This window comes from Trachurus japonicus, chromosome 21, assembly GCF_045865225.1.
Source record: "Trachurus japonicus isolate A0001 chromosome 21, Traja_1.0".
Lineage (NCBI taxonomy): Eukaryota > Metazoa > Chordata > Actinopteri > Carangiformes > Carangidae > Trachurus > Trachurus japonicus.
This window is the reverse complement of record NC_140927.1, coordinates 19,478,284-19,501,600: the sequence shown is the minus strand read 5'-3', so window position 1 is coordinate 19,501,600 and position 23,317 is coordinate 19,478,284. Positions and strand designations below refer to the sequence as shown.

Here is a 23,317-nt window from a genome sequence, read left to right as displayed (position 1 = left end):
AACCAAAACGCGCAAGTCAACACCGAAGACTGAAACGGTCAATCATTGTTATAACAATAATAAATCCCCTGCACTGTACAAGGTGGGAAAAAATATATATATATTAAAAAAATACAGAAGCTATATAATTAAATCATAGGCTACATATCCTGTTGTCGCCGGGTTGAGTTCTGAACTGAACTTTTATTTGCAGTCATCATGTTCAATGTTTACACTAAACACTGTCAGTGAAAAGTAAACTCCCTCCCCTTAGCCCCGCCCAAGTCAGACAAGGTAAGATATGCAAAGTAGGCTATTCCCAGCTGCCAGGATGTGTTGCTCCTGTTGTGATGGGAATTTGAAATTGACAAACATTTGGAGTACAAGACAGTGGTATGAACTTGACAGAGCTCAATAGACATCGTCCTTTTCTCCTCAACTGTATCTCTCCACAGCATTTTCATCTGCCAGGATGGCACTATTGGTAAAAGGGTAAAAATTCCCCAAATTGGAATTAATTGATAATAGGTATAACAATTTGTTGTATTTGGTTGAGAATCTCTGGATTTACCCTTTATGGGTGGGTAGACAAGAAAGCACTGCAGTATGGATATGGATCTACTCTACAATTTATCTGCATCATGCTGTTTGTTTGTTTGTACACACAAATTAGCAGCAAATTACCATAGCCTAATGCAAAGGAGTTGGAGAGAGTTCAGTGTGTGTACCCTATCTTGTTTTTTTCCTCTTTAGAAAAAACAAACTGAAACTGAAGAAAGGAAACACACCACTTAGGCTTAATATTTAATTTATTGTAGCTTCTTTCTGTTAATTGAAAACTTAACATGGTCCTTTCAACATCCAAAATAAATTACTTTAACATTCAGTGGACAAAAAAAAAAGAAACATCAGGCAGTTGTAAAAACTATCCATGATTAACTACAAAGAAAGGCTGATTTCCCTTGAACACCAACAGTAGCAACCATGTATGTTACCGAGGTACACCCATTAATATGGGGTCTCCCGGTGTGCACAAATCACATTCAGTAATTTACTCATAAGACTCATAACAATGTAAATATGTGAGGTCCCATAATGACTCCCATAACAATCAAAGAGAAAGTACTTATCAGGGTCCTGCAGACAGACAGTTGTTACATTCTCATAGTCAGACAGATATACAGTATGTTTGTAATGGAGAGTCTGGTTAGTCAGAGTTATGGAAAATTCAACAGAACAAAAACAGTACTTAAGAAGGTTCTTCACAGTGAATCTGCTATTTGGTGTCAAACAAAAAAACTTACTGAAGCTTTTGCTATTCATAATAACAATAGGTAATCATTTGAGGTAAGGTTTTTTTTTTTTTTTTTAGTCTAAAATGACATAAAACAAAGAGAGCAGATACTATGACACTTTCCAGTTAAGATGATAAGCATCATTGAGAGAGAAAGGAGCATTCCCAAATAATTTGAAATTAATACCATTTTTCCTACATACCCAGAAACCCAATTGGATTGACTACAACAAAGTCCCTTGGATTTTCCAGTACAGATTCAGTGTGAGAGCACCTCAGAGGTACATAATGTGGAAATCAGATAAGTTAAAACATTTAAAAAACATTTCCTTTTTTTCTTCTAGTTCTTAATACAACATTATCACTGGTTGTGCCTGTTTAAGGTTTTCCATTTTTATGACTGCAGATTAAAAAGCTTAAGAAGATAAACTTGGGTCACAAGAGCTTTCATGCTTGAGTTTTCAACTCTCCATGGAGTCCAGGAACTCTTCTTCAGTGATGAACTCCAGTTTCCTCAGGACTGTGTCCGTACTAGCTGCTGGATAATCTGCTATCAGGCAGTGGGGCATGGGGTCGCTGTACGGAGGAGGGCCCTGGAAGGAGCAGCAAAGGGTGCGAAGGAAAGGCAACAGCTGTGTGATGGAGCGAAGGGAGCGCTGGGTGAGGAGGGGAAACTCCAAATGCTCCGTGGATGATTCCTCACTCAGCCCATTCAGCGTCTGGAATGTGAGGTCAGGACATCACGATCAGAGTGGGAACATTGTAATTTCATGAAACAAAACACTCTTCAGTCCCACATACGATCTTACCCCATAACGTTGTTGTATCCCCTCCAACACCCTGATGACGTGGGGAATGCATTCCTGCTCGCCCTCCATCAGTGCAGTCTCTGGGCCGTTGTAGCGGCTCACATCCACCTCGGGGACAAATGCCCAGCGGTACCTGTATGTGGACAGTGAAATAGAAAGAGTAAGACGGATATAAACACCCACACAGAGTATGCAACACCAGAGCTAAAAGAAAAAGAGTAATGTGTCTAAATTGGACTCTTACATCTGAAAGAGTGGTATCCTGTCTGGAGGAAAAGCCAGGGAGGTGTCGAGGAATTTGCAGGCGGACAGGTACATGTCTAACTCTGCTTGAGAGAAATTCACTGGTCCATTTCTTTCAAGGGTTCCACGCACTGCTTTTGACAGCCTGGGGTAGTAGACAATCATGCAAAATAAGGACCAAAGTATCTTGAGTAAAAGCATCAACAGGATGTCATAGACAAAGGCATTTGTTAATACAAAATGAACTCACTTTGAGACGTCTTTATCAACCTGCAGAGCTTTCTCTAGACGTGCAAAAATGCGAATCTGAAAATCAAGTCAAAAAAAAAAAAAATCCATTATATGAATTTAAAAAAAACAGTAATTCAGCAGTGGATCGGTCTACACAACTCTAAAACCCACGTTTTCAAAGTTTGAGATCTTACCAGTTCTGTGACCATGATTGGCCAAAGAGATGTCAGGTGCTGTGATGAAATCCGCAACAGGAGAACGCGAAACATCAGGAACATCTGGGCTAGCACAGCAGGGCTAGGGTTCATACGCAAAGCCTCTGTGAGACGCTCTGAAAGGAAAAAGGGTTTTTATAATCGGTCAGTTTTTAATGTATGTTTTTTGATAAACAAATTTCAATAGTTATTCAGCAACAGCACCGCACCTTGGATGAGAGGCAGGTAGAGATGGTACTGGTCGATTTCTCCACTGAACATGGCGAACGCCTGGCGCTTCAGCAGCATGGGCTTCTGATCTACATTAGCAAACAGTTTCAGGGAGCCACTCTGCATGCCTATGTCACACATAGATAATGGTTTGTAACAGCAAATAATGAAAACATGCAATTTGAACTTGAAACCACAGGCCAAGAAGTGATATTTTGAGTGCACTGATTTGAAAACTTAAATAAAAAAGGTTAAATTTTATTTTCTTGAATTGATCATTTTCACAACCTTTGTGAGCTTTCTCAACCCTTCCAGACCCAAACATGTTGTATTCTACTTCAGTTAACACAAATGAATCCTGTGGTATCACAGTCTTGCTCTCACCTATAGAAGAAGAGAATTGTATTTTTACAGCATCATAGAGGCTGTACTCACTCATGAGGTCTTTGAACATAGTCTTCTCATGAGTGAGGAGATGATCAATGATGGATTTCCAACTAGAGAGGACACAAGGAAGTGAAGCAGAAGACATTAGAAATTATTTTTCAATTAATTCATGTAAAAAGGGATACACACTTAGCTTTTAACAGTATAAAACACATCTGTAGGATTTACCAGAACACACCTCAAAATATTAAACGTACAGTATGTAAGAATGTGGCCAAAAACGGTTACTGCAGTCAAATTCAAAACACAGCGATCTGGTTTTTTCTGCCAGCCGTAGCGGCAGCTCAGTGGAAGCAGACCGGAGGCTGAAATGCCACTGACGCCGCCGTGACTGGGAGAGAGGGCTAGGTGGCGCAACATGCCAACACGTAAATTCAAAACATAAACATGATTTGCAGTCTGCAAAAAAAGATTTTTAATGCGAAGACTCTGGCTGTGCTGTTGTTGGTGAGTTCATCATGTTATATGAACATTATTCCTGAGTCTCTGTGACATATTAGGAGGATTTTACGGCCAGTTGCTTTAGATTTCTTACATACTGTACCTTTAAGTGAAAACCCCTAATTCATTTGGGGGACCAAGCAAAAGCATTCATTTTTCTATCAATACTATGTTTGTGAGTTTGAATGGATAGCATTACATTGAGAGGTTTAACTATCCTGGACCAGATATGCTGTGACATATTCAATATCTAATTTGTCTCTGTAGAAACTAACTAATCATTACTTCTAATTTATAGCAGATCTATCTACAATTATAAATACAGGTCACAATATAGAGCATTTAAGCTCAAATCTAAAACAGTTTGTGAATCCCACCTTGTACTGTATATAGGGACTTTATTACCTGCTGCCATTGGGACCATACATCCATCACATTCAGCTAATGTTATTAAAGTTACTAAAGTTATGATGATTCTTCCATGCGTGTATGTATTTTGAATATTCCTCAACAGACAAACAAACTAACCTTGGTGCACAGGAGGCATCCATGGTGAAGAAGAGAGGATCCATGAAGAGCTCAAAGACTTCTTTTCTCCAGGCCCTTTTGGTGTAGGCATACCCACTCAGACTGCTCAGCAGCTGAGCACCTGCTTCAAAGCTGGGCATGTTGTAGGCACTAGATAAGAGAAAGTCATAGTTAAAAGAACTCTAAAAAGAGCTAAGGCTCCTTGAAATAACTCAGACCCCTGCAACAGCAGTTACCTGTGGTTCTTCAGGTATGGAAAAACATAGTACATGAGCCGAGAAATGAGAGGAACTGCTTTCTCCTTCTCATCGCTGCGGTATACCATGTCCAGAAGTGGTGCCAAGATCTACACAGTGAGAAAGTGTGTCAAGCACTACAAACACATGAAAATTCAGTCATTAATTTGCTCATCATGCATAAAACCACAGAAATCTACCTCAGCCAGGAGTACAAGAGCTTGCACACTGTAAACAGATGGAGCGGAGGAGGAAACCATGGTGCTGGCTTGAGCCAGTGACTCTAACAAAGAGAAAGAGAGGGAAAGAATAGTGAGTGATTGGGTCTCGGATGTATTCTCAGTGTGTCTTTGAGTGCACACGCTGGTACTCAGAGCTGAACTTGTGACTGGATGACCACGATATATTAATGCCTCTTTCCTGACTCAGTTCAGAATCAAACTGAGCATATATTACACATGCAACACAATGGTAATTGTACCTGTGAGTGGAGGCATCTGCATCAATTCATTTATCACTCAGTCAACTCAGTCATCAAGGGGTTTCCTTTAATTTTCACCTTTTACTGTCAATTTATGGAATGAAAATTAAATCAAATTTGAACCAACCATCTGCATGTTTCAAATATCGCTGGTTTTAACTGTGTCTTCACCAGTGTAACCTCTTATCAGTGCTACTTTCAGACGGTACCTGGGGCTACTGCAACCCATGGGGACCACTTGGTTTCCATGGATACAGGAATAGGTGTCTGCTCTTAGGTCAAATTTGAGAAGAGGGTAAAAAAAAAGATGAAGTCCGTCCATGAAAATACTGGGGTAAAGTGCGCCGACAGTGCAGCGTTTCCATGGCAACAGGAACAATTTGCAAGCGCCGACGGGTCCAATTCTGACACGGCCTTCATTTTCTCAGCCAGTGGTCAGGACCTGCAGCTGTGGTCATGCATGAGTGTATTTGTTAAAAAGAAAGTTACCGCAGTGTTCACCGTCCACGTCTCCGTCTTCGGGTTCAGCTGCCTCGGGGCAAACCTGCGACTGCACTTTGACCTCTAGGCTGCGGCTGAGCCAACTGGTCTGTTCCAGAGATGAGCCTGCGATCCCACCAACCGCTTCCAGGATCCTCTGGGTCACCTCCTGCATGATAATGTCACCATCGATGACTGCATTTATATTATACCACATAGTTATAGTTATACTGTATAAATGAGAACCCTGGCTTCTGTAACTGGGCATTAAATAACCCTGTTTTCTGTTCATCTCTCCTTAAGAGTGTCTCTTTCTACACCACGTACATAAAGAGAAAGTTTCTTTTCTGCATTTTATGTGCATGGCAACACTCCCTGTCTGTGGTGTTGCCATGCATATGTAATGGTGGTGCATGTAGGTTAAACGCACATCAATTTAACCTGGTGCGCATGAGTATGATTACTTCAGGACACATAAATACACTGATTTCAACACACTGCGTCACATGCGTTCTTCAATCATAGCCGTAGCAACTGAATATGCTCCATACCTGCAGGTCTCGTGTATCCTTCTTATTGTCCAGGTTTGGGAGCCTGTTGACAAAGTCATTGAGGATTCTGCAAGATAAGAACATTTGCTGAATATTATACTTACCAAAAAGAAATTAATACATTAATGAAAGGAAAAAATATTTTGTAATTTTGTGGCACTTATGAGCTGTTTTTGGAGTGTATACCTTGATATTGTTTATGTAAGAATGTGCAACAAGCATCAAATGTGTAAAAACTGACCCCAACAGTAAGAAGTGCCCAGGTGGGGCCAGGTTGAGCTGAACAGACTCCCGGAGCAAACTGAGAAGAGGAGCAATGTTTTCCTGCAGAGCCTGAGCTGAAATACTACAGACAGAAATTGAGATTATTATACAAATTCTGCTCTAAGGAATGGACATATTTAACTTAGGTTCGTATCAACTCCTCACCTCTGGATGTAGGAGTAGCTGAACTGCAACATGGGGATATCTACCAAGACTGATTTCTGTTGGAGGAAAAAGCAGACAATTGTTTTGAAAATCAGAGAAAATAAATTATTAAAGTACTGATCATCTGTGTGTGGGTGTATGTATGTTTGCTGACCTGGTCTCCTTTGATCTGATGAGGTTTCTTCACAACCTCTTTGACTAGATGTAGGATGCTGTCCGTATGTAGGGTGTTCAGTGATTTTACCAGATCCACAATGGTGAGTCGGGCCTCGCTGGCCATAGGTAAAACCTGAAGAGGACAAGGATGTTAAGATGCAGGCAAAGTACTCGAAGGCCGATCAGTGACTTTGTTTAGCAACACACTGCAGGTCTTACCTTGTTTCTATGTCTCCTTTTACTCTTCCTGCTGCTCCACACCACTCCCAGTGAGGCCATCAGCTGAACTCCATACTGGCCGCTCAGAGGGACCAGGAACTGTAGAATTCGCTGACGTAGGATCTACACATACAAAACAACATTACAGGATCAATAAACACAGCTCTTAACGTATATCTCTGTTGGCATAAAAGCCTGCAGAAATATATACAGTATGTACGTATATGTTAGTAACACACACCTTGGTGCTCTTGAAATAGACAGAGGTTGAGGTGTGTTTGCTGCTCTGGCCAGAGTCAGACGCTCGCCTCTGGAGCTCCTCTCTCATGACTGCACCCCATAACAACGCCATACTGCTGAGCATGTCTGGCAGAGCTTCAATCACAGCGTTGCGGGCATTACGGACATCCATAGGATCACAGGCAACCAGGGACTGACAGAGAGAAGAAACTGACATTACTATAGATGTAAAAAGTACAAATGTGTGTGTGTTTGTGTGTGTGCTTGCTCCTCACCCTCTTGTTGTCCAGTAGACAATAGTGTGTAATGGTGGTCAGGCCTTCGAGCAGAGTCAGAGGGTAGTCAGGGGCGATGTTCTCCCTCCTGCCACCGAGGCTGATCAGAAGACACGATAACAAATCAAATATGTGATGTGACCTGTTAACAACCATCCCACTTTTGGTGCAAAAGCCCCAAAATAATATACCACATAAATTGCTGTCATATGACTAGTTTCATGTTCTTGCATCTTCCTCTAAGACAACATACTGGAGTAAAGCTTGGGTGCATTTTATTCACTAGAATTTCAAAGTTAAAATCATGGGGAGCTTTTAAGGACTTTTTTTTTTTTTTTTTTTTTTTACATTTCTGGCCTTTTTTTTTCCTTTTCCTTCATCTGTGACTAATAAACTAATAGCCGTTTCTTGCTCATTTTTTATGATTTATCACAAAAATTGTAAGAGTATACGCGCATCCCTTGCTTGGTGTGCTGGGCTAAGGGGGTAGCTTCAAAAGAAAAAAGAAACAGCCCGCACAACTCGTTATGCTCCAAATATTTTTACTGACAACGTTTCGGGCTCCTCAGCCCTTCATCAGGTCATTATCATGCTGATTTATCACACACACAAATAAATAAGATCATAATTCATTCAGAAATTTTATTTAATAGGATAATAGGATAATCTTCAAAATTATTACCAAGAATTATAAAAAATTTATTTTGGTTTTGGTCATGGGGCCTTTGTGGGATTGACTGATGGTTTACTAGACACTGAATATCAGACAGCCTTGTTTGAAAAAGACAGATTTAACTATTACATGGTCACAGTGTACAAAACTATAGTGCCGAGAGCTTGTGTTTTGAGGTGGTGTAACCTACCTCTGACTCGTCTTTCCCCCATCGTGCTCGTACAGCTTCACCAACTCGTCCAAGTTCCTGCAGATCTGACTGATGAGAGGAGCCACGATGATGGCCAGGGAGCGTCCCAAGTAGGGCAGCGAGCAGCACAGCAGCGACACCCAGTGGGGGTGCATGGCGTAGCCGTACTGAGGCTGCAGGGCCCTGGCAGCGGCAGAAACAAACATCCCCTGGGCTGTGATGCGGTGACTCTGGACGTACTGGGCCGCCTTGATGGACTGCTGGAAAAGGACCGCGGTTTGCCACTCGCGAGCAAGCGGGGTGGCGGCGGTCGGGGATTCACGAGGTTCCCCCGGATGACTGGGAGAGCCTCGTGAATCGGACCCACCGACCCACACGTGGTGCTCCAGGACTATGAGTGCCTGAAGGAGTTTCAGTAGTTCCATTTGTAAAGGGTATTGTTCCTGTCCCGACCCTGATCCAACATGCACCAGGCTCTCCTCTGACAGGCCGCCGTGTTCGTCCAGCAGCTCCACATTTCTGGGCGGTCCCTTGTCTGATCCCCTTTGGCTGACGTACATGGATGCAGAGAGCGTAAGCAGAGCGTATTGCTGCACTTTACATCCTGACAGGAGTCTGCGGATGGCCTCCAGACTGGCGCCGTTGCCCTCTTGTCCTCGGGCGACGCAGCTGAGCTGGTTCACCATCCGGGTGAGCACCTCCACGCTCTTCACCTGAACTTCCCTGTTCCCCTGCAGGTCCAGAGGCCCCAGGCTCAGGTACGAAGGGTAATGGGAGCGCAGGAATCGCAGGCACAGCGACACCAGCAGCTCGATGAGAAGGGACGGGGGCACGGACGGGGAGGAGGAGGGGGAGAGCAGGCCGCCAAAGAAGCCTTTGCCGTCCTGCACCTGCTGATGTCGCTGTAAGAGGTTAGAAACCAGGTTTAAATGTGCGGCAGAGCTCGTGTCCAGAGAGGTGGAGGAGAGCGCGTCCACCAGGGGGCACTCGGCGCTGCTCCTCAGCAGGCTGTCCAGCAGCGCCAGGCCTTGGAGCAGATGGCGCCAGCCGCCCGCCACAGGGTACAGCAGCACGTGTCGGAACAGAGAGTCGATGGCCTCTCTCTTTTCACGCTCCTGTTTTAACAGACGAGACCGGGCCATGGCCTCCAGCTCCAGATCCTCTTCGTCCTCGCTTGACAGCGAATCAGACGCCTGCGTGTGCTCTGACTCCACCCTCCGCAGGCCGTTGACGTCTCCGCCTTCCTCGCTGCTGCGGTACGGAGCAGAGCAGGAGCTGGAGTTCTCCGTGGATACCTGGGCGCCGCTGGTGTCGGCCGACTCTGTGTGTTCGCTTTCGGGCTCCTCTTCCTCCTCCGCTCTGTCCTCCTCCTCCTCCGTCTCTTCGCTCTCGCTCCTCGATAGCACTAGAGAGTCCAGTGGTTTGACCGGCTCTGGACCGCTGTCTAACTCCGCCCACAGGGACTCACGGTCCACGATGTTGGCGAGATTTAAGGTGGTAACCTCTGTTGCCATGGCGTCCGCAGATGTCCCAGACGTTTTGGTGGAGCTTCGACTTCTGCTGCTCAGACCCTTCAGGTTACCTATAGAGCAAAGGAAACGTCAGCTTAAAGAGGAACTATACAGGATTTATATCTCGTCTCTGCGGCACTGCGACACAAACGCACCCCGTAACCCATGATCTCTTGTTTATAACACGTAAGACTACACAAATATACACATCGTATATGATATAATAATGTTATGTGCCGCTCTATGGATTGCTTTCTCGTCTGCTTTGTTGTAAACAAATGCACTTGGCCAGGAGGAGGGTTAGCAAAACAGTGGAAAAGTGACCAGACTTGCATAGTTCCCCTTTAATAAAGCGTTCAAAAAAAACAAAAACATTTAATTTACTCATTCAAAACACACACTGTGGATACATACACTTACCAGCAGTGAGATTTTGTTTGATGTTTTGAATGGAGCAGCGCTGGGTGGAGGGGTGGAGCAGTAACAGCAGAATAGGCTCCAAGATTCGGATCACGTCATTGAGAGACAACGCCCTGACCAACCAGCACTGAGCTGCTGCACGTATCGAACCGTCGGTGCAGCTCAAACTATCCACCACAACACACAGAGACCTGAGGGAGAAACACACATTTCAAGAACAGATGTCAGCAGTTGCATATTTGCTTGGAATAAACACAAGTGACACAGATTCACTTCAGGTTTCACTTCTCACACTGTAGGACATTTGCATGAACTTTTCTAAACCTAGTTCCCACTTTGCCAGTTTCAGTAGCAGGTGAATCTACATTTAGAGCAGCACCGACCCACATGTGGAAAATTTAACAACATAAAACAAGGGCTGAGACTAAGTATAAAAATACACTGGGATGACAGAAAGAGATGCTATATTTGTCCTAAATGCATTATATTTTTATGAACAGGTACTAACCGGTCAAATGAGCGGTTGAGAGACATGGTCCTGTTGGTCTGTATCTCTCGGGTCAGGTGCCACAGCACTGTGAAGCGGTGCAGTGCTTCCAGCCTAACAGCCTGCAGCGGACAAACAAAAGTCAAACCACTGGCTTATTTGCTCAGTTCATTACATGTCCTAGAAGATCTGTTTGTGTGACCCAGTTAAACTGACATATCCAGAAGATGCTGTGAGGGAAACGCAAGTGTGAGAACAAGTTGTTGTTTCAGGTGAGCGCACACCTTGTCTTTGTGTAACAGAGCCTGACAGATGATATCTTCGCAGATCGACGACGACGGAGCGAGACAGTGGAGCCTGTAAAAGAGTTCCACGCAGGAAATGTGCTGCTCTCTTCGCTCCACATCCAGCTGGCTCCACAGCACTTGGGACACCCTCTGCATCACAGCACAGAATCAGAAAGCACAACATCTGAAAATACAGAGTTTACTGTATACACACCGGCTCTGAATAATTCAGACGCTTCGATGATATTACCTGGTAAAAATCCGTGGCCTCCTCTATGCCCCGGAGCACAGCTGGGTAGATGGGCGGCACGGTGACCATCTGCAGTCGTCCACTCAGAGGGTTGGAGTCGGAGGACTGGTAACGTCTGTGTTTGTCCTGGATGACCAGCACTAAGGACTGGGAGTGGTTGATGAGTTCCAACAGGGAGGCAACCGCTGTGTGTTGAACGTTGTAGTCCCTGGACAGGCAGCACAGGGTCATCAAGGACCTTAGCCATACTGGCAGGCTGTCCACGTCAGTGCCTGAGGAAGACAAAAAACACATGAATTACTTCATCTTTGTGGGTTAAAGCGTGTAGATGTCGGTCATTAAGTCTGCTGCAAAAAAACACAACCCATCTGTGAGCTGACCTGTGTGGCCAAACATGTCCGTATGGAGAGCCAGAGTCTCCTCTTCGCTTAAGTAGACAGGGAAGGTGGTGCACTCTAGCAGCAGGTGGCAGGTGGCGGTGAAGGCCTGTCGACAAGCCTCGGAGATCTCCGCCTTGCCCCGGGGCATGTAGCCCGCCGCCCAGTCCAGACAGCCTGGCTTCGCACGCTCCTTTTTCTTTTCCAGCGGGGCTGCTGAGAGCTGGGCGTCTGCTGCGGGTCGAGGTTTGAGTTTGTTTGGGGTGAACAGTCCAGTGAGTTTGTCTTTAATTTCACGCCCTCCCATGCTCGTCAACAGAGTCTTCTGATCCACGGAGGCGTCAGATGTGTCCGGCTGCGGCGCTTCCTCAGGCCCCCCGACATCCTCCACCTGTACGAGCAGGTATCTGACACATGACAGGAATAAAAAAAATATATTTAAAGATCACAGTTGGTCCTCAGAGAAGTCAATTTATATTGCAACTGATGGGACAGTAGTTTACCTTGTGGTTATGAAGGACAGTATATCCTGCAAACAGCCGGTCATTGTGTCAACGCTGCCTCCCCTCCTCCACACTCCGTCCCCCTCTTTGTAAATCCCATTCCCCTCTGTCCCCATCCCCATCCCTGGTGGGAGATGCTGCTCTGACGGTGAAGCACTGATCCCCAGTCCGCTGTCCTCAGACCTGAGTGCTGCGTAACTGCCATTTGCAGGCTCCGCATCATCTCTGTTCAGCTCCTCATCGTCATGGTGACCATTAACTTGAGTAACACTGCCATTTTTCTCTCCATCCTGCTCAATCTCCTACATAAAATACAAAGTTTGTTGTGAGGCACAGTCAATTATAAAAAAAAATACTTCAAAAGTAGACAGGAAAAATGGAAAATCTCTCACCTGCACTTCTTTGCCTTCCTCCTCCAGTGTCTGTGACTCAGTTTCCTCCGAGTGAGATCCTGCCTCAAGGTCTAAGTAAGCCACAGGCATTTGGATCTTACTGAGGACCTTGAAGCAGGCACGCAGGCTGTGTGTGACGTCCTCCGGACTGACGGTGTCCATGTGGGTGCGCAGGGTCCGCAGCATGATGCCCAGCATCTCTGGGAGGAACTGGAACTGGATGTCAGCATGGAGCTCCTGAGGGTAAAAACAGACATGTAGAAATGACTAATTGTGTACAACTTTCTTCAGGTTTGTATTTGTATGTATGAGTCAGGACTGAGTCACATAGTGTTGAATAATTGTCAATATTTGTTGCGAGTTAACTGCAGCTGATGACCAGAGGGATGCAGCAGGGATGTGTGTGTGTGTGTGTGTGTGTGTGCACTTTACCAGAGGAAGAACATCAAGGAGGAAAATGATGAGATTGGACATCTCTGTGACTGAGGGAGCAGGATGACTGCGGTCCTGCTGAGGAGGCGTTGGTGGATCATCTTTTTCACTACAGAGAAAGAATAGAATAAAATAAAATCTAGACACGGCATAGTGAACTCAGCTATTCACTGATCGGCTCATGTTTTATAGATTAACATGTCATGTAGTCTCAATTCAACTGTCACAGTCAACCCTGCTGTACCTGAGTGAAGTGCAGAAGCGTCGTGTCATGTACTCCCACAGGTATTCACTGTTCATGGAGCTCACGAGCATATTCACCGTCTTTATGATCTCTGATGCATTTTTATTCTCTTTTATCTTGCTGTTGAAGAAAACATAGCAAAATCACCACCTGTCTGTGTTCACTCTTTTTTTTTTTTTTTTTTGCAATTGTGTCACATATGTATCATCAGTGAAATGATGTATTCAACCGTGAACGTCCTCTCATCTGTGACTCTCACCTGGCGAGCTGGTTGCCTGAGAGCCCTGAGCTGGTGATGGTGTCCTCCCCCAGCATCTGTCGACAGTAGCTGTAAAAGGCTCGGACCACCTCCAGCAACACATTGCTCAAAACAACTGGACCTGAGCAAAACCATCATAATCATAAAATAAATTTAAACCAGTTTAGCATAAGGCTGACACATTGACAGAGAGAGGCGGATCAAGTTATTGCCTACCGATCTCTGGTTTATCCAGCAGGCTGACAATGATGCGGAAGGGCCTGAGGTATCCAATCACATTCTCAGGGTCACTCTCAACATCCTTCTGTTTGAGGATGTTAATCAGAGCCTGGAGTCACAAAAATAAACAGATTAAAATAAGATAAACATTGATTAGTGCTCTGTTTAGGCCAACACATCTGACAAACCAAAAACAAATAAGAATATTTCACTTAAAGATTGAGAGATCAGTTAGTATACAAGTACTTTTAAGGTTTTAGCATGTGCCAGTGTGCTTAGATATATGTGCATTACCTGTACAAGGAAATCTCTGGAGTAGGTGCTGAAGTAGTATGATGTATGATCCTCTGCGGTGGAGGAGAGAGTCTGGTGTGGGGCCACCATTTCCCCTTTTGTGTCTGTGCCTGAAAATACATTTATATGTGCATGAGGACAAACATTAGTAAGTCAACTGAGAGACCAATAACAATAAAAGTGGTATGATGACACACGGTTTATATGACTCAAGTAAGCACCTAGGAGCCAGGCGTAGAGGCGTCTGTTCAGGGACATGTCTCTGCGTAGCAGTGTGAGTGAAGCTGCAGACACCACTGTGGTCATGTCGTCCTCACTCAAAACAATACAGGTCGCTGCTGGGTCCTGAACCAACGACACACACAACAGTGAAGGAGTGGTACAGATGGTACAGCACTTGCAATTTTCAATGAAGAGGGGAGATAAAACAAAATGTACCACAGAAAATTCCTAACAGTAACGCATCATATTTTCATCAAAATGTTAAGCTGTTGTCTAAGTCTGATACGTATATTACACACAGTGATCTAACTAAGACTCAGTTGAAGAGGATTTTCAATTGTTATCACTATATATTTTTTCCCCCAAACAACAGCAAAGGGTTTCATTGGGCCTCAGTCGATTGAAATAGAAACATGCTCTTTAAAGGCCACCATAACTCCCAGAATCCTTCACCTTTCACACCTTTACTTTGTGTAAACCTACCAGGCATGTGGCAAAGGGGAAAAAGAAGAGCAGGATTTCAAGCATGTTCCTCTGCACCAGGGCGTTTGAGTCTTGCAGAGAAAGACACACTGACTTCACCTGGACACACAGAGAAGCCGAGATTTCAATCAGACAGAAAACAAAAAGATGGCGATGCAGAAAACAGTTGAAATACACTGAAACATAACAGAAAAAATATTCCCCTTTGTGTTGATCTTTGTTACTATGTGTTGTAAGACACAAACACTCACCACTAGGCGGTGGTCGTAGCCTAACATGTGTGCCTGCTGCTGCAGGGACGCCATACGGTCGAAATGCGTGACTATGAAGACTGAGGCGGGCAGCCGCACTGAGGAGCTGACCACCATGCTGCCCCACAGGGCGCCGTAAAACACCTGCTGACCCACCAGCAGTGACAACTTGATCAGCAATGCATCAGTCCTAGACAGAGAGAGAGAAGACGAAATGAAGAGAACTCACTGACGTGTGTTCAACAGTATGTCTACTAATAAATCTATATTTCTGAGCAGCAGACCATCCTCGTGGTCATGCCAATCAATTCTGATCAAAACAGTCGTTCAGTAATAAAGCTCTATTTACACATCATCACAGACATATACATAGTTGCATGTTAAAGTTTGGGCAAAACATGTGTTTTTGAAATGAAAACAACCCCTGCAACAAACAGATAAAGAGCTGAGCCCTTCCTCAAATGTTAATATCTTGTTACTTCTGTAATCATGCAGTCTGCAAATGTTTGAGCCATTTTTTTAAAGCCCCTGAATTTTTGCATACAACTCTGAAGTGAAATGTGAATCTTAATACCAAGGAGGACAAAGTGAAGTAAGATACAACTTCCTCTCCTGTGATGAGTCGGTACAAATAAAAATAATCAGAGAACAGATAGGTTCTGAACAAAGTGAGGCTTTATCTCAAGTTGCACAACACTTGCTGAACACGCCAACACCTTAAAAAGAGCAGTTCCTCTTTAGAACATCTTGAAGGTATATATAAGACTTCATTTATAATGTTAGTTTAGGATTAGGATATTGTTTGGAAAAAAGGCTGTTCTGTGAGAAAACTACATTTAATCCCTTAATCCTTTCAACTTTACAACACTGCAAAAAAGCAAAGAATATGCAAACAGGTAGTAAATAGTATTTTCAGCAGGTTGTCTCTTCTGACTAAAGCAGTGTGAGGCGTGTACCTGTCGTAGACATCCAGACCCTCCTCTAGGCCTGGCAGGAGTCCGGTTATGAAGGCCTGAAGACTGGGCAGCAAAGCCCGCTGAAGTGGGAGATAGTAACGCTCATACAGCGTCAGCAGCACAGGCTTCACTGCCATGGCTGCATGGCCCAACAGTGGGAACAACCCTGAGCTAAAAACCAGAGAGATACAAAAGTCACAAAAAAAGCTGCACTGGTAATCAGGTCAGTATCACTCTCCTTGAAGCAGTAAAACAATGAGGGTATTTGTATTTTCACCTGTAAATGAACAGATCCTTGGCCAGCCATTTTGTGCCGATGATTTTAAAGATGACCTCATAGGTCTCCAGAGCCTTGAGGTGCACGCCGCTGGGCAGGGCCGGGTGTAGGCACTGTGCCAGACGCTTCCCTATGATCAGCCTCTTGGGTAAGAGTGAGTAGCGGAGGTTACTCTGCAGGGCCTGAGAGAGACAAAGAGAGAGAAAACGTGAAGGAGCTGGATTGGTCTTTCATCAAAGAATTAATGCACTGAGGCAGAATTCTGCAAAAAACACATAAGACTTTAAATAAAACAACACAACAGACACTGGATGAACAGGATTTTGCATGAACATGAAAATTTTCTCTCCCTCACATTTGCAATGTACTTTAAGGACTAATTTTTGTGCATCGACACACACACACACACACACACAGACACCAAAGTAAATATCTGCTCTGCATAAATGACTACAAGCCTTGAGCAATGAAGTTGTAAAGCACATAGTCAAGATTAAAAAGAACTTCCTCATAACTACAGAGAACTGAGACGCATAAGCTGTGAAATTAACACCCACAAAAACAGTCATGGAAAAAAGAAATTACAGATGTGAAATCATTTCTAACACAAGAACACAGACCGTTCGCACAAGCCATTAGCAGGTTTAGTGTTACAGGTAATCTAAGAGCACCATACTGTACCTTATTGAGCTTTCCCAGGGAGGAGATGAGATCAGCCCACTCACTTGAAGACTCAAAGTTTCGCAGCGCTTTCTCAATGACTGCCGCATAGCTACGGTAACGGTAGTCATTCTGCAGCTCTAACTCCTCGGGATCCATGTTGCATCAGTCTGATCCCAGCATGTTCAGCAGCACAATGTGTCTGGAGGAGAGGCGAGACAAATGAGAGGTTTTGAGGGGGGGAAAAAACAGCTTATTTAGTTTATCGAGCTGGAACGAAAAGAACAAGTTCTGTGAGAGTATCTGTATGCCTGCAACCTGCTGGATTTCCCTCTGCCTCTGAGGCTTGTTTATAGCAAATAAAATTAGCCAATTTAGCTCTGTTCACTGACATACACAAGCTCTGAGGCAAAAGGAGACAAATGTCCTCATTCATGACCGGTCGGTGTTCGTCTGACTGACCTGTCTCTCAGTCTGATGAGGGAGGAGTCCCAACACAAACTATGAATGCACTTCTAGAGAAAAACAAGTTATGGATTGGGTTCGGAGAAATAGGCCCTACAGCTTGTCTCACAGAGTGAAATCTGAAGCTGCATTAATTGAGCTTTTTGGCCTCTTGATGGAAAAAATGGAGCAACGTAGACAATTTATCACCTCAAGTAAAACAAACACTGAAGTTGTGGCCCAGAAAACCAAAATAAAAGAGCTAAAAATATAAAATCTCTACGGACTGGATGCTAATTCTGTTTTATCATCACTACAACCACTTGTACCTCAAATAAAGCTGTATGATCCTTTGTTTATTCAACAATATTGATTAATGCAGATTTAAAAGGGTCCTGAGAAAGAACTTAACCGTGGTATCTTATTCTAGGCCTCACTGGCCAAATAACACACCTTCATTTTCTACAGAGCACCCGACAGCTAAATACATGATCTAGAAAGAGTCGCTGTCTTGCTTTCAAGCACATGGCACAGGCGGTGGTGTGTGAGTTTGTTTGTGTGTGTGTTTGTGCCTGTTGTGTGTTTGAATACAGCTAAACAGAGAGATGGGTGGGGGAGTGGCATGGCAGGATTAGAGGAGCACAGACATCTGGACTCCCCGTGGGCGAGCCGAGTGGAGCTTTACGATGGTGGACAAGCCCAACAGCACGTGCTGAGGATGGCAGTGCATTAGAGCTGAGACAAACAGGTGACTGCAGAAAAATGATCAGTGATAACTCAATAACTGACAACTCTTCTGGGTCACTTGCAAAATAGAAATACCAAGTTAAAAATTTGGAAATATGATATGATTTATGCCACCTCATATTTTTTACAAACTAAATACAGTGGGTTCTTTGACACTCAATCAAAATAAGCAATTTAAGGAGCCTCCGATGACCTTTGATAGGAAAACCTGCAGTACAATGATAAAGTAGGCTAATAAAAAAATCCAGTCCCAGATCCGTGGGAATAAGGGAGAGAAAGAGGAGGATTGTTTCTTGTGATGAAACAAACCTGACAGTGTGACAGTCAGCGAGTGAGAGAAAATTGGGGACATCGCTCGTAAAAGGAGAGAACGATGAACTGCCAAGCGATGGAGAGTGAGGAAAACAGCATTTCCCCTCTTATCTCCTGAATGGACCCTGCAAACTGTCCATAAATAAACCTCAATGGTGATTCACAAACTCCTTCCAAACAATACACTGCAGACCTTTGTTAAATAAACCACCATGAGGCAACCCTACCCGACAAACCCAGCAGATCTATTAATCAACATTGACTTTTAAATAAAAGATAAGATGTAAAACTGTTGGAAGGGGTTCATTAATTCTGGTTATTCACCAACCAAGACAGTTTACAGTTGACAGTTCACACATTACGTTGATAAGCTGATACTGACAAATTAGGAGGGTTTGTTTGTTTATGTTTTAGTGGTGGAGAGATAAGTGTCACTGGTGCCATATTTAATTGATAGAATAATTGAACAGTAGGCCATATAATAACATGTAGAGAGGTAACTTTCCTTTGTTTACATGAATCAATGTTTGGTCCACTTTGCGTAAAAAAAAACATGGCATTCCATCGTGTTTCACTAACTGTGCCTTGAAATGATCAAATAGCTGAAATATAAGCCCTTCTTACCAATGAAAGCCACATGCAGGACTCGTGACCTCAGCATTTGTAAAGACCCATAGCTACAACCCAGTCACTGGTGGATTAGACCCCCTACTCTCCTCCCCACTGACAGCTTTGATATTAATATTTAAGTACATCAGGAAAAGCATGTGAAAGATGAATCTGTCTAAAATGCAAGTGTTGCTTAATTGATCCTATCCTGTGCAGAGCTGGCTGAGATGTTTTGAATGCACACAGACCTGTGCAATCATCAAGCAAATGAGGAACATAAATACTCGGCTTATTCATAGGTAACAGCTTGATAATCAAATTGTGAAGGCAGAGCAGAACTGATCGCACCACCGCAACTTCCTTATTGTATGCACACAAGGCACAAGCCCAGCCAAATATGCATTTCCACGGGCCTGTTGTTTTGCAGAGTGTGTGCTTTGAGGGTGGACACTATATGGCTCACAGCGAGCCCAGCTGTGGACTGTGTCACCTGACTGACACCACCACTACAACAGGCTTCAATGTGATGGTGTTTGGCTGCGAGATTGCACATGAGCAGACACATGCACAGTGCACACCCTCCAACATTAAACTGACTGAGAGTACATAGTTGGCTGCTGCATCTTAGGCTAAATGCTCTGTGATCACACTGAAGCATCAGTGGACACTATTATGTAACTGCACGACCTCACACCACAGACTGGATGATAAACATCTCTGCTTTCATGACTATGTATGTTTTTCTGCAATTAAAAATGCGTGTACCACTAGCTTATTCGCATTTTACCATTAGCCTATTTCAATTTCACAATTATGGCAATATAGCAAGCTAGCTATAGCCATAATAATGTAACTTAACACGTATTTAAACGACCAGGTTTAACATTTCTAGTGTGAGATAAAAAAAAATAACAAGCTCCTCTGGTGAAATGAACACAGCATGAGACGCTTGGTCGAACAGCACCGCCGTAAACAATATTGTCCAGACATCAGGTGCATTAATGACTCACCAATTGGGAAACGAGCCGAGAACGAACCGGAACACACTGGCTTCAAAGCCCGGTCTTCATGCTCAATATCCCACCTTAACGAGACACCATAGGAAAACCGTAGCGAACTAGAAATCTGTCCAAGAGGATGCGTGAGTCCGCAACAAACCGCTTCAGCAGCAGCAGGACTGATGATGACAGCCCCAGCTAACGGGGCGGGATCCTCGCGCTCAGCTGATCCACGGTTCACTTCCGCCCAGAGAAAGGGCTGGGGTGGGGCGGGGGGTGTTTTTGAACGGTAAAAAAGGAGATGTTTATCTTTTAACTGTCATTAAAAAGTCAACACACCACCAACTTTTTTTCTTAATTATCACCCGAGGCCAAAAAGGGGAAAGATAAAGAAACCAGTTTCTCTTCGCGCGGTGTTAATATGGAGATCCAGACTTTACTGTGAACTCACTGCCCTCCGGCTTTGGTACAGTCCAGGATGTGCCGTGTTTACAAACCTCTCACCTCACTGTCAGATATTTTTTGACATGAGCACACTCTCTTAAATATTTATTCAACTCGTATAGCCTATCAGAACCCCTCCCCCCTATATGTAAATTTAGACCCAGGTAAGCTATTTATATGACTATTTATACATGTCTATGTCTATGTCTATGTCTATGTCGTTTCCATCACCTCACTGAGATAGGGGACCATCTCAGCGGTCTGCACTTAACTAAAAAGAGCGCCCTAGATGACGTCATGAAGGCCAATGCACGTGCGCAGGTGTAACAACTTTAATTGCGAGCGCCCGTGCCTCCCCCCTGATGCCAAGATACAAACGAAGCTTTTAGTGCTTTTGTTCACTTGCTGAAGTTATAGCTATATTCAAAATATGATAGTAACTATTGGGCTATATTTAGAGATCTGATTCATGAAAATAACAACCCCCGCCAGTATCTTCTGGAGCCCCTGGCCTGAGTCCAGCAAAGTTGTATTTTTTTTTTTTCATCACGTGCGCACGAGATGATAACTTGTTTACGCAGGATAATTATCTTGTGCGCACGAGTTATGATCTTTTGCGCACAACATGAACATACAAATACACTAGCCTATGTAATATATCTGGGTTAACTCTGCTCGAAAATCATGTTGATGTGGTGGAGCCCTACAGCATGGTGAGTGTTCACCTTCATAGTGCAATATGGCTTCATATCAAAGGCATCGTGGCTTTGAACTAGACAAATTAATCTGAAAATATTACTTTAGTAGGCTACTTCACTGTAACTTGTCTGAGATGTCTAGAGATTAGTTGCATGTGCAGGTTTATGTCAGTAGATGGCGCTCCAACATTTGCGGACAGTTCTGCACCTGTCCATACCACAACATAGACAGACCACATCACGGCAATCCTAATACAGTACAACTAAATAGGTAGTGCTTTAGTGACATGTACTGAAAATATACATAGGCTACATAACGTTCAGTTTTGTTTTCAGCCTTGTGCAGAGCTTCAACATTCACCGACAATTTGTCATTGACCTGGTTTTGCGTGCAGATGTATTGATAATAAAAAATAAAAAATAAATAAATACTGTCACATGTGGGCTACTATGTCCGAGTAGGCTACTAGCCTACATAATGACTCTTAGCTACATTGATACAACAAAGTTGGGTGACAAACAAAGAGATGCCTTTCAGTAAAAGCCCATATTACTCTGAAATATGTCCTTAAATAACCTTCTGAGGATTCAATACTTAAGAGTCACAGCCGCGACTCTGAAAAAAATAGATTAACAACGCACCCATTTTTCCCTTTAGGGACATGCATGTCCATGTGATACAAAATATCATTAAAAAAAAACAAATAGACTACCGGTATATCTGTAAAGCTGAGAATTGGAGGAGTAAAATAACATGATGCACCAAATCAGACACGACATCCAATCGAATATCAATCCTATTCGTTCTATGAAAACAAATGCATATGCAGGACGTAAAAAGCAAACATGTTGTAACTAATATGAGGTCACGACGTTCGAAAGTTCAGTGAAAATATTGGTTAATTAGAGATCAATTCCTGCTTCCAGCTCGGATGAAGGGAGCTGCCATGTTTCGCAGAGGGAACGCGGCAACGGTCGCAATTACGCATCACAAACACGCAGGGCTTACTGGGAAATGTGGTTTTTCTATTGGAAATGGAAATTTCCAACATATTAGACAGTGGAAATTTACTCTGTTTCCCTCCCTCTGTAGAATGCACTGCCTTCATAGTTCATATGCTCTGCAGGATATTTTGCTGGAAGGCAACATGACTTCTTTTTTTTTTTCTCCATCTATGAGCGTTACAAAACCAGTTTTATTTTGACAGTTGTCTGAATGCATCATGAATGTAATAATTAGTTGTTAGTTGTAACAGTAGCTATTTGTAGCTCATCAAAGACATCCATTCACACACATACATGCACATTAAGTCGTCAGGTAGACACAGTGCAATGCAGTGTATAAATACAGCAGCCCAAATAACAGAAAATTGTGCAAATTTTATGTGACACATATCCACAAGCTAAAATGTCTAGTTTGGGGTCTGAATATGTAGCCTGACACCTGACCTGCATCTTTAGTTTATCAACATAGATCAGGAACCCACTTTCAATGGGTACAGTACAAGGTATTATTGCTGAGATCGTAGCTGTGCATTTCCTCCTGTTTCACATATTTTTGTCATTATTTGAGAGAATGTTTGTAATATTAACCCCATTATGTTGAAACCTCATGGTGGCACAATATAGCTTGCTGTGTTGGTTGGTTATGAGTGTTAGGTTCCCTCCTGTTGTGCAAAACTGACAACCGGTTTCTTTGTTGCTTGTCTTATGCTTGCCAAAGAATAGTTTTCATATCATTTCATTTCTTATCAGTAGCCTACCCGATTACTTAAAACAGGAGAGTGCTGGTACATTGAAATATGCATTACTTACAAAAAGTCAAAAATAATAACTTTTTGAAATCTAAACCATAAAAAAAATCAGGTCAGAAGCTTAACTTCAAGTCACAATAGGGCTTTTACAGAGGTTTCTAATAGTTGTCTGCTTTGCAAAAGCTCATTATCAGCTAATAAACGTATTAGCTAACTGTGCCCTTCTTTCTGGAAATTTCTAATTATGCAACAAGTTAACTATCTCTCTTAGAAATGTCATCCTCATTTTCAATCAAGTATGATATGTGAAGGGGCAATTGCCAACCATTCGGTTTGTTATGGATGATGACTGCCATTTTTTTTTTTTTTTTAAAGAAGAACCAAAAACAAGTAACTCTTCCGCAGTTGAGACATCCCTGTGTGAAGTGGGTGTGTTTTATTGACACTGGGTGGATTAGGA

General features: G+C 43.4%; 1 protein-coding gene across 2 annotated transcripts; it reads right to left on the bottom strand.

Moving 5' to 3' along the window:
- Positions 1–1,004: 1,004 nt before the first annotated feature.
- On the bottom strand, positions 1,005–20,404 carry dop1b (DOP1 leucine zipper like protein B). Of its 2 annotated transcripts, none has more exons than XM_085766038.1 (38): positions 19,974–20,404; positions 16,873–17,053; positions 16,192–16,373; positions 15,915–16,085; positions 14,959–15,148; positions 14,708–14,806; positions 14,224–14,347; positions 14,003–14,112; positions 13,706–13,817; positions 13,490–13,610; positions 13,231–13,350; positions 12,987–13,095; positions 12,555–12,791; positions 12,163–12,464; positions 11,663–12,066; positions 11,283–11,554; positions 11,030–11,182; positions 10,767–10,867; positions 10,259–10,449; positions 8,328–9,909; positions 7,465–7,564; positions 7,191–7,382; positions 6,950–7,072; positions 6,729–6,863; positions 6,575–6,630; positions 6,387–6,491; positions 6,146–6,212; positions 5,604–5,763; positions 4,834–4,916; positions 4,634–4,743; positions 4,398–4,547; positions 3,417–3,478; positions 2,981–3,109; positions 2,751–2,887; positions 2,576–2,631; positions 2,327–2,470; positions 2,083–2,215; positions 1,005–1,992 (listed from the first exon to the last, which is right to left on the bottom strand). In XM_085766038.1, the coding sequence occupies exons 2-38, from the start codon at positions 17,008–17,010 to the stop codon at positions 1,735–1,737; spliced, it is 6,918 nt and encodes a 2,305-aa protein (XP_085622164.1). In that variant the 5' UTR covers positions 17,011–17,053; positions 19,974–20,404; the 3' UTR covers positions 1,005–1,734. The 2 variants fall into 2 exon arrangements, with proteins under 2 accessions (XP_085622164.1, XP_085622165.1); XM_085766039.1 differs by having other exon boundaries at positions 2,981–3,070.
- Between the last annotated feature and the right edge of the window lie 2,913 nt (positions 20,405–23,317).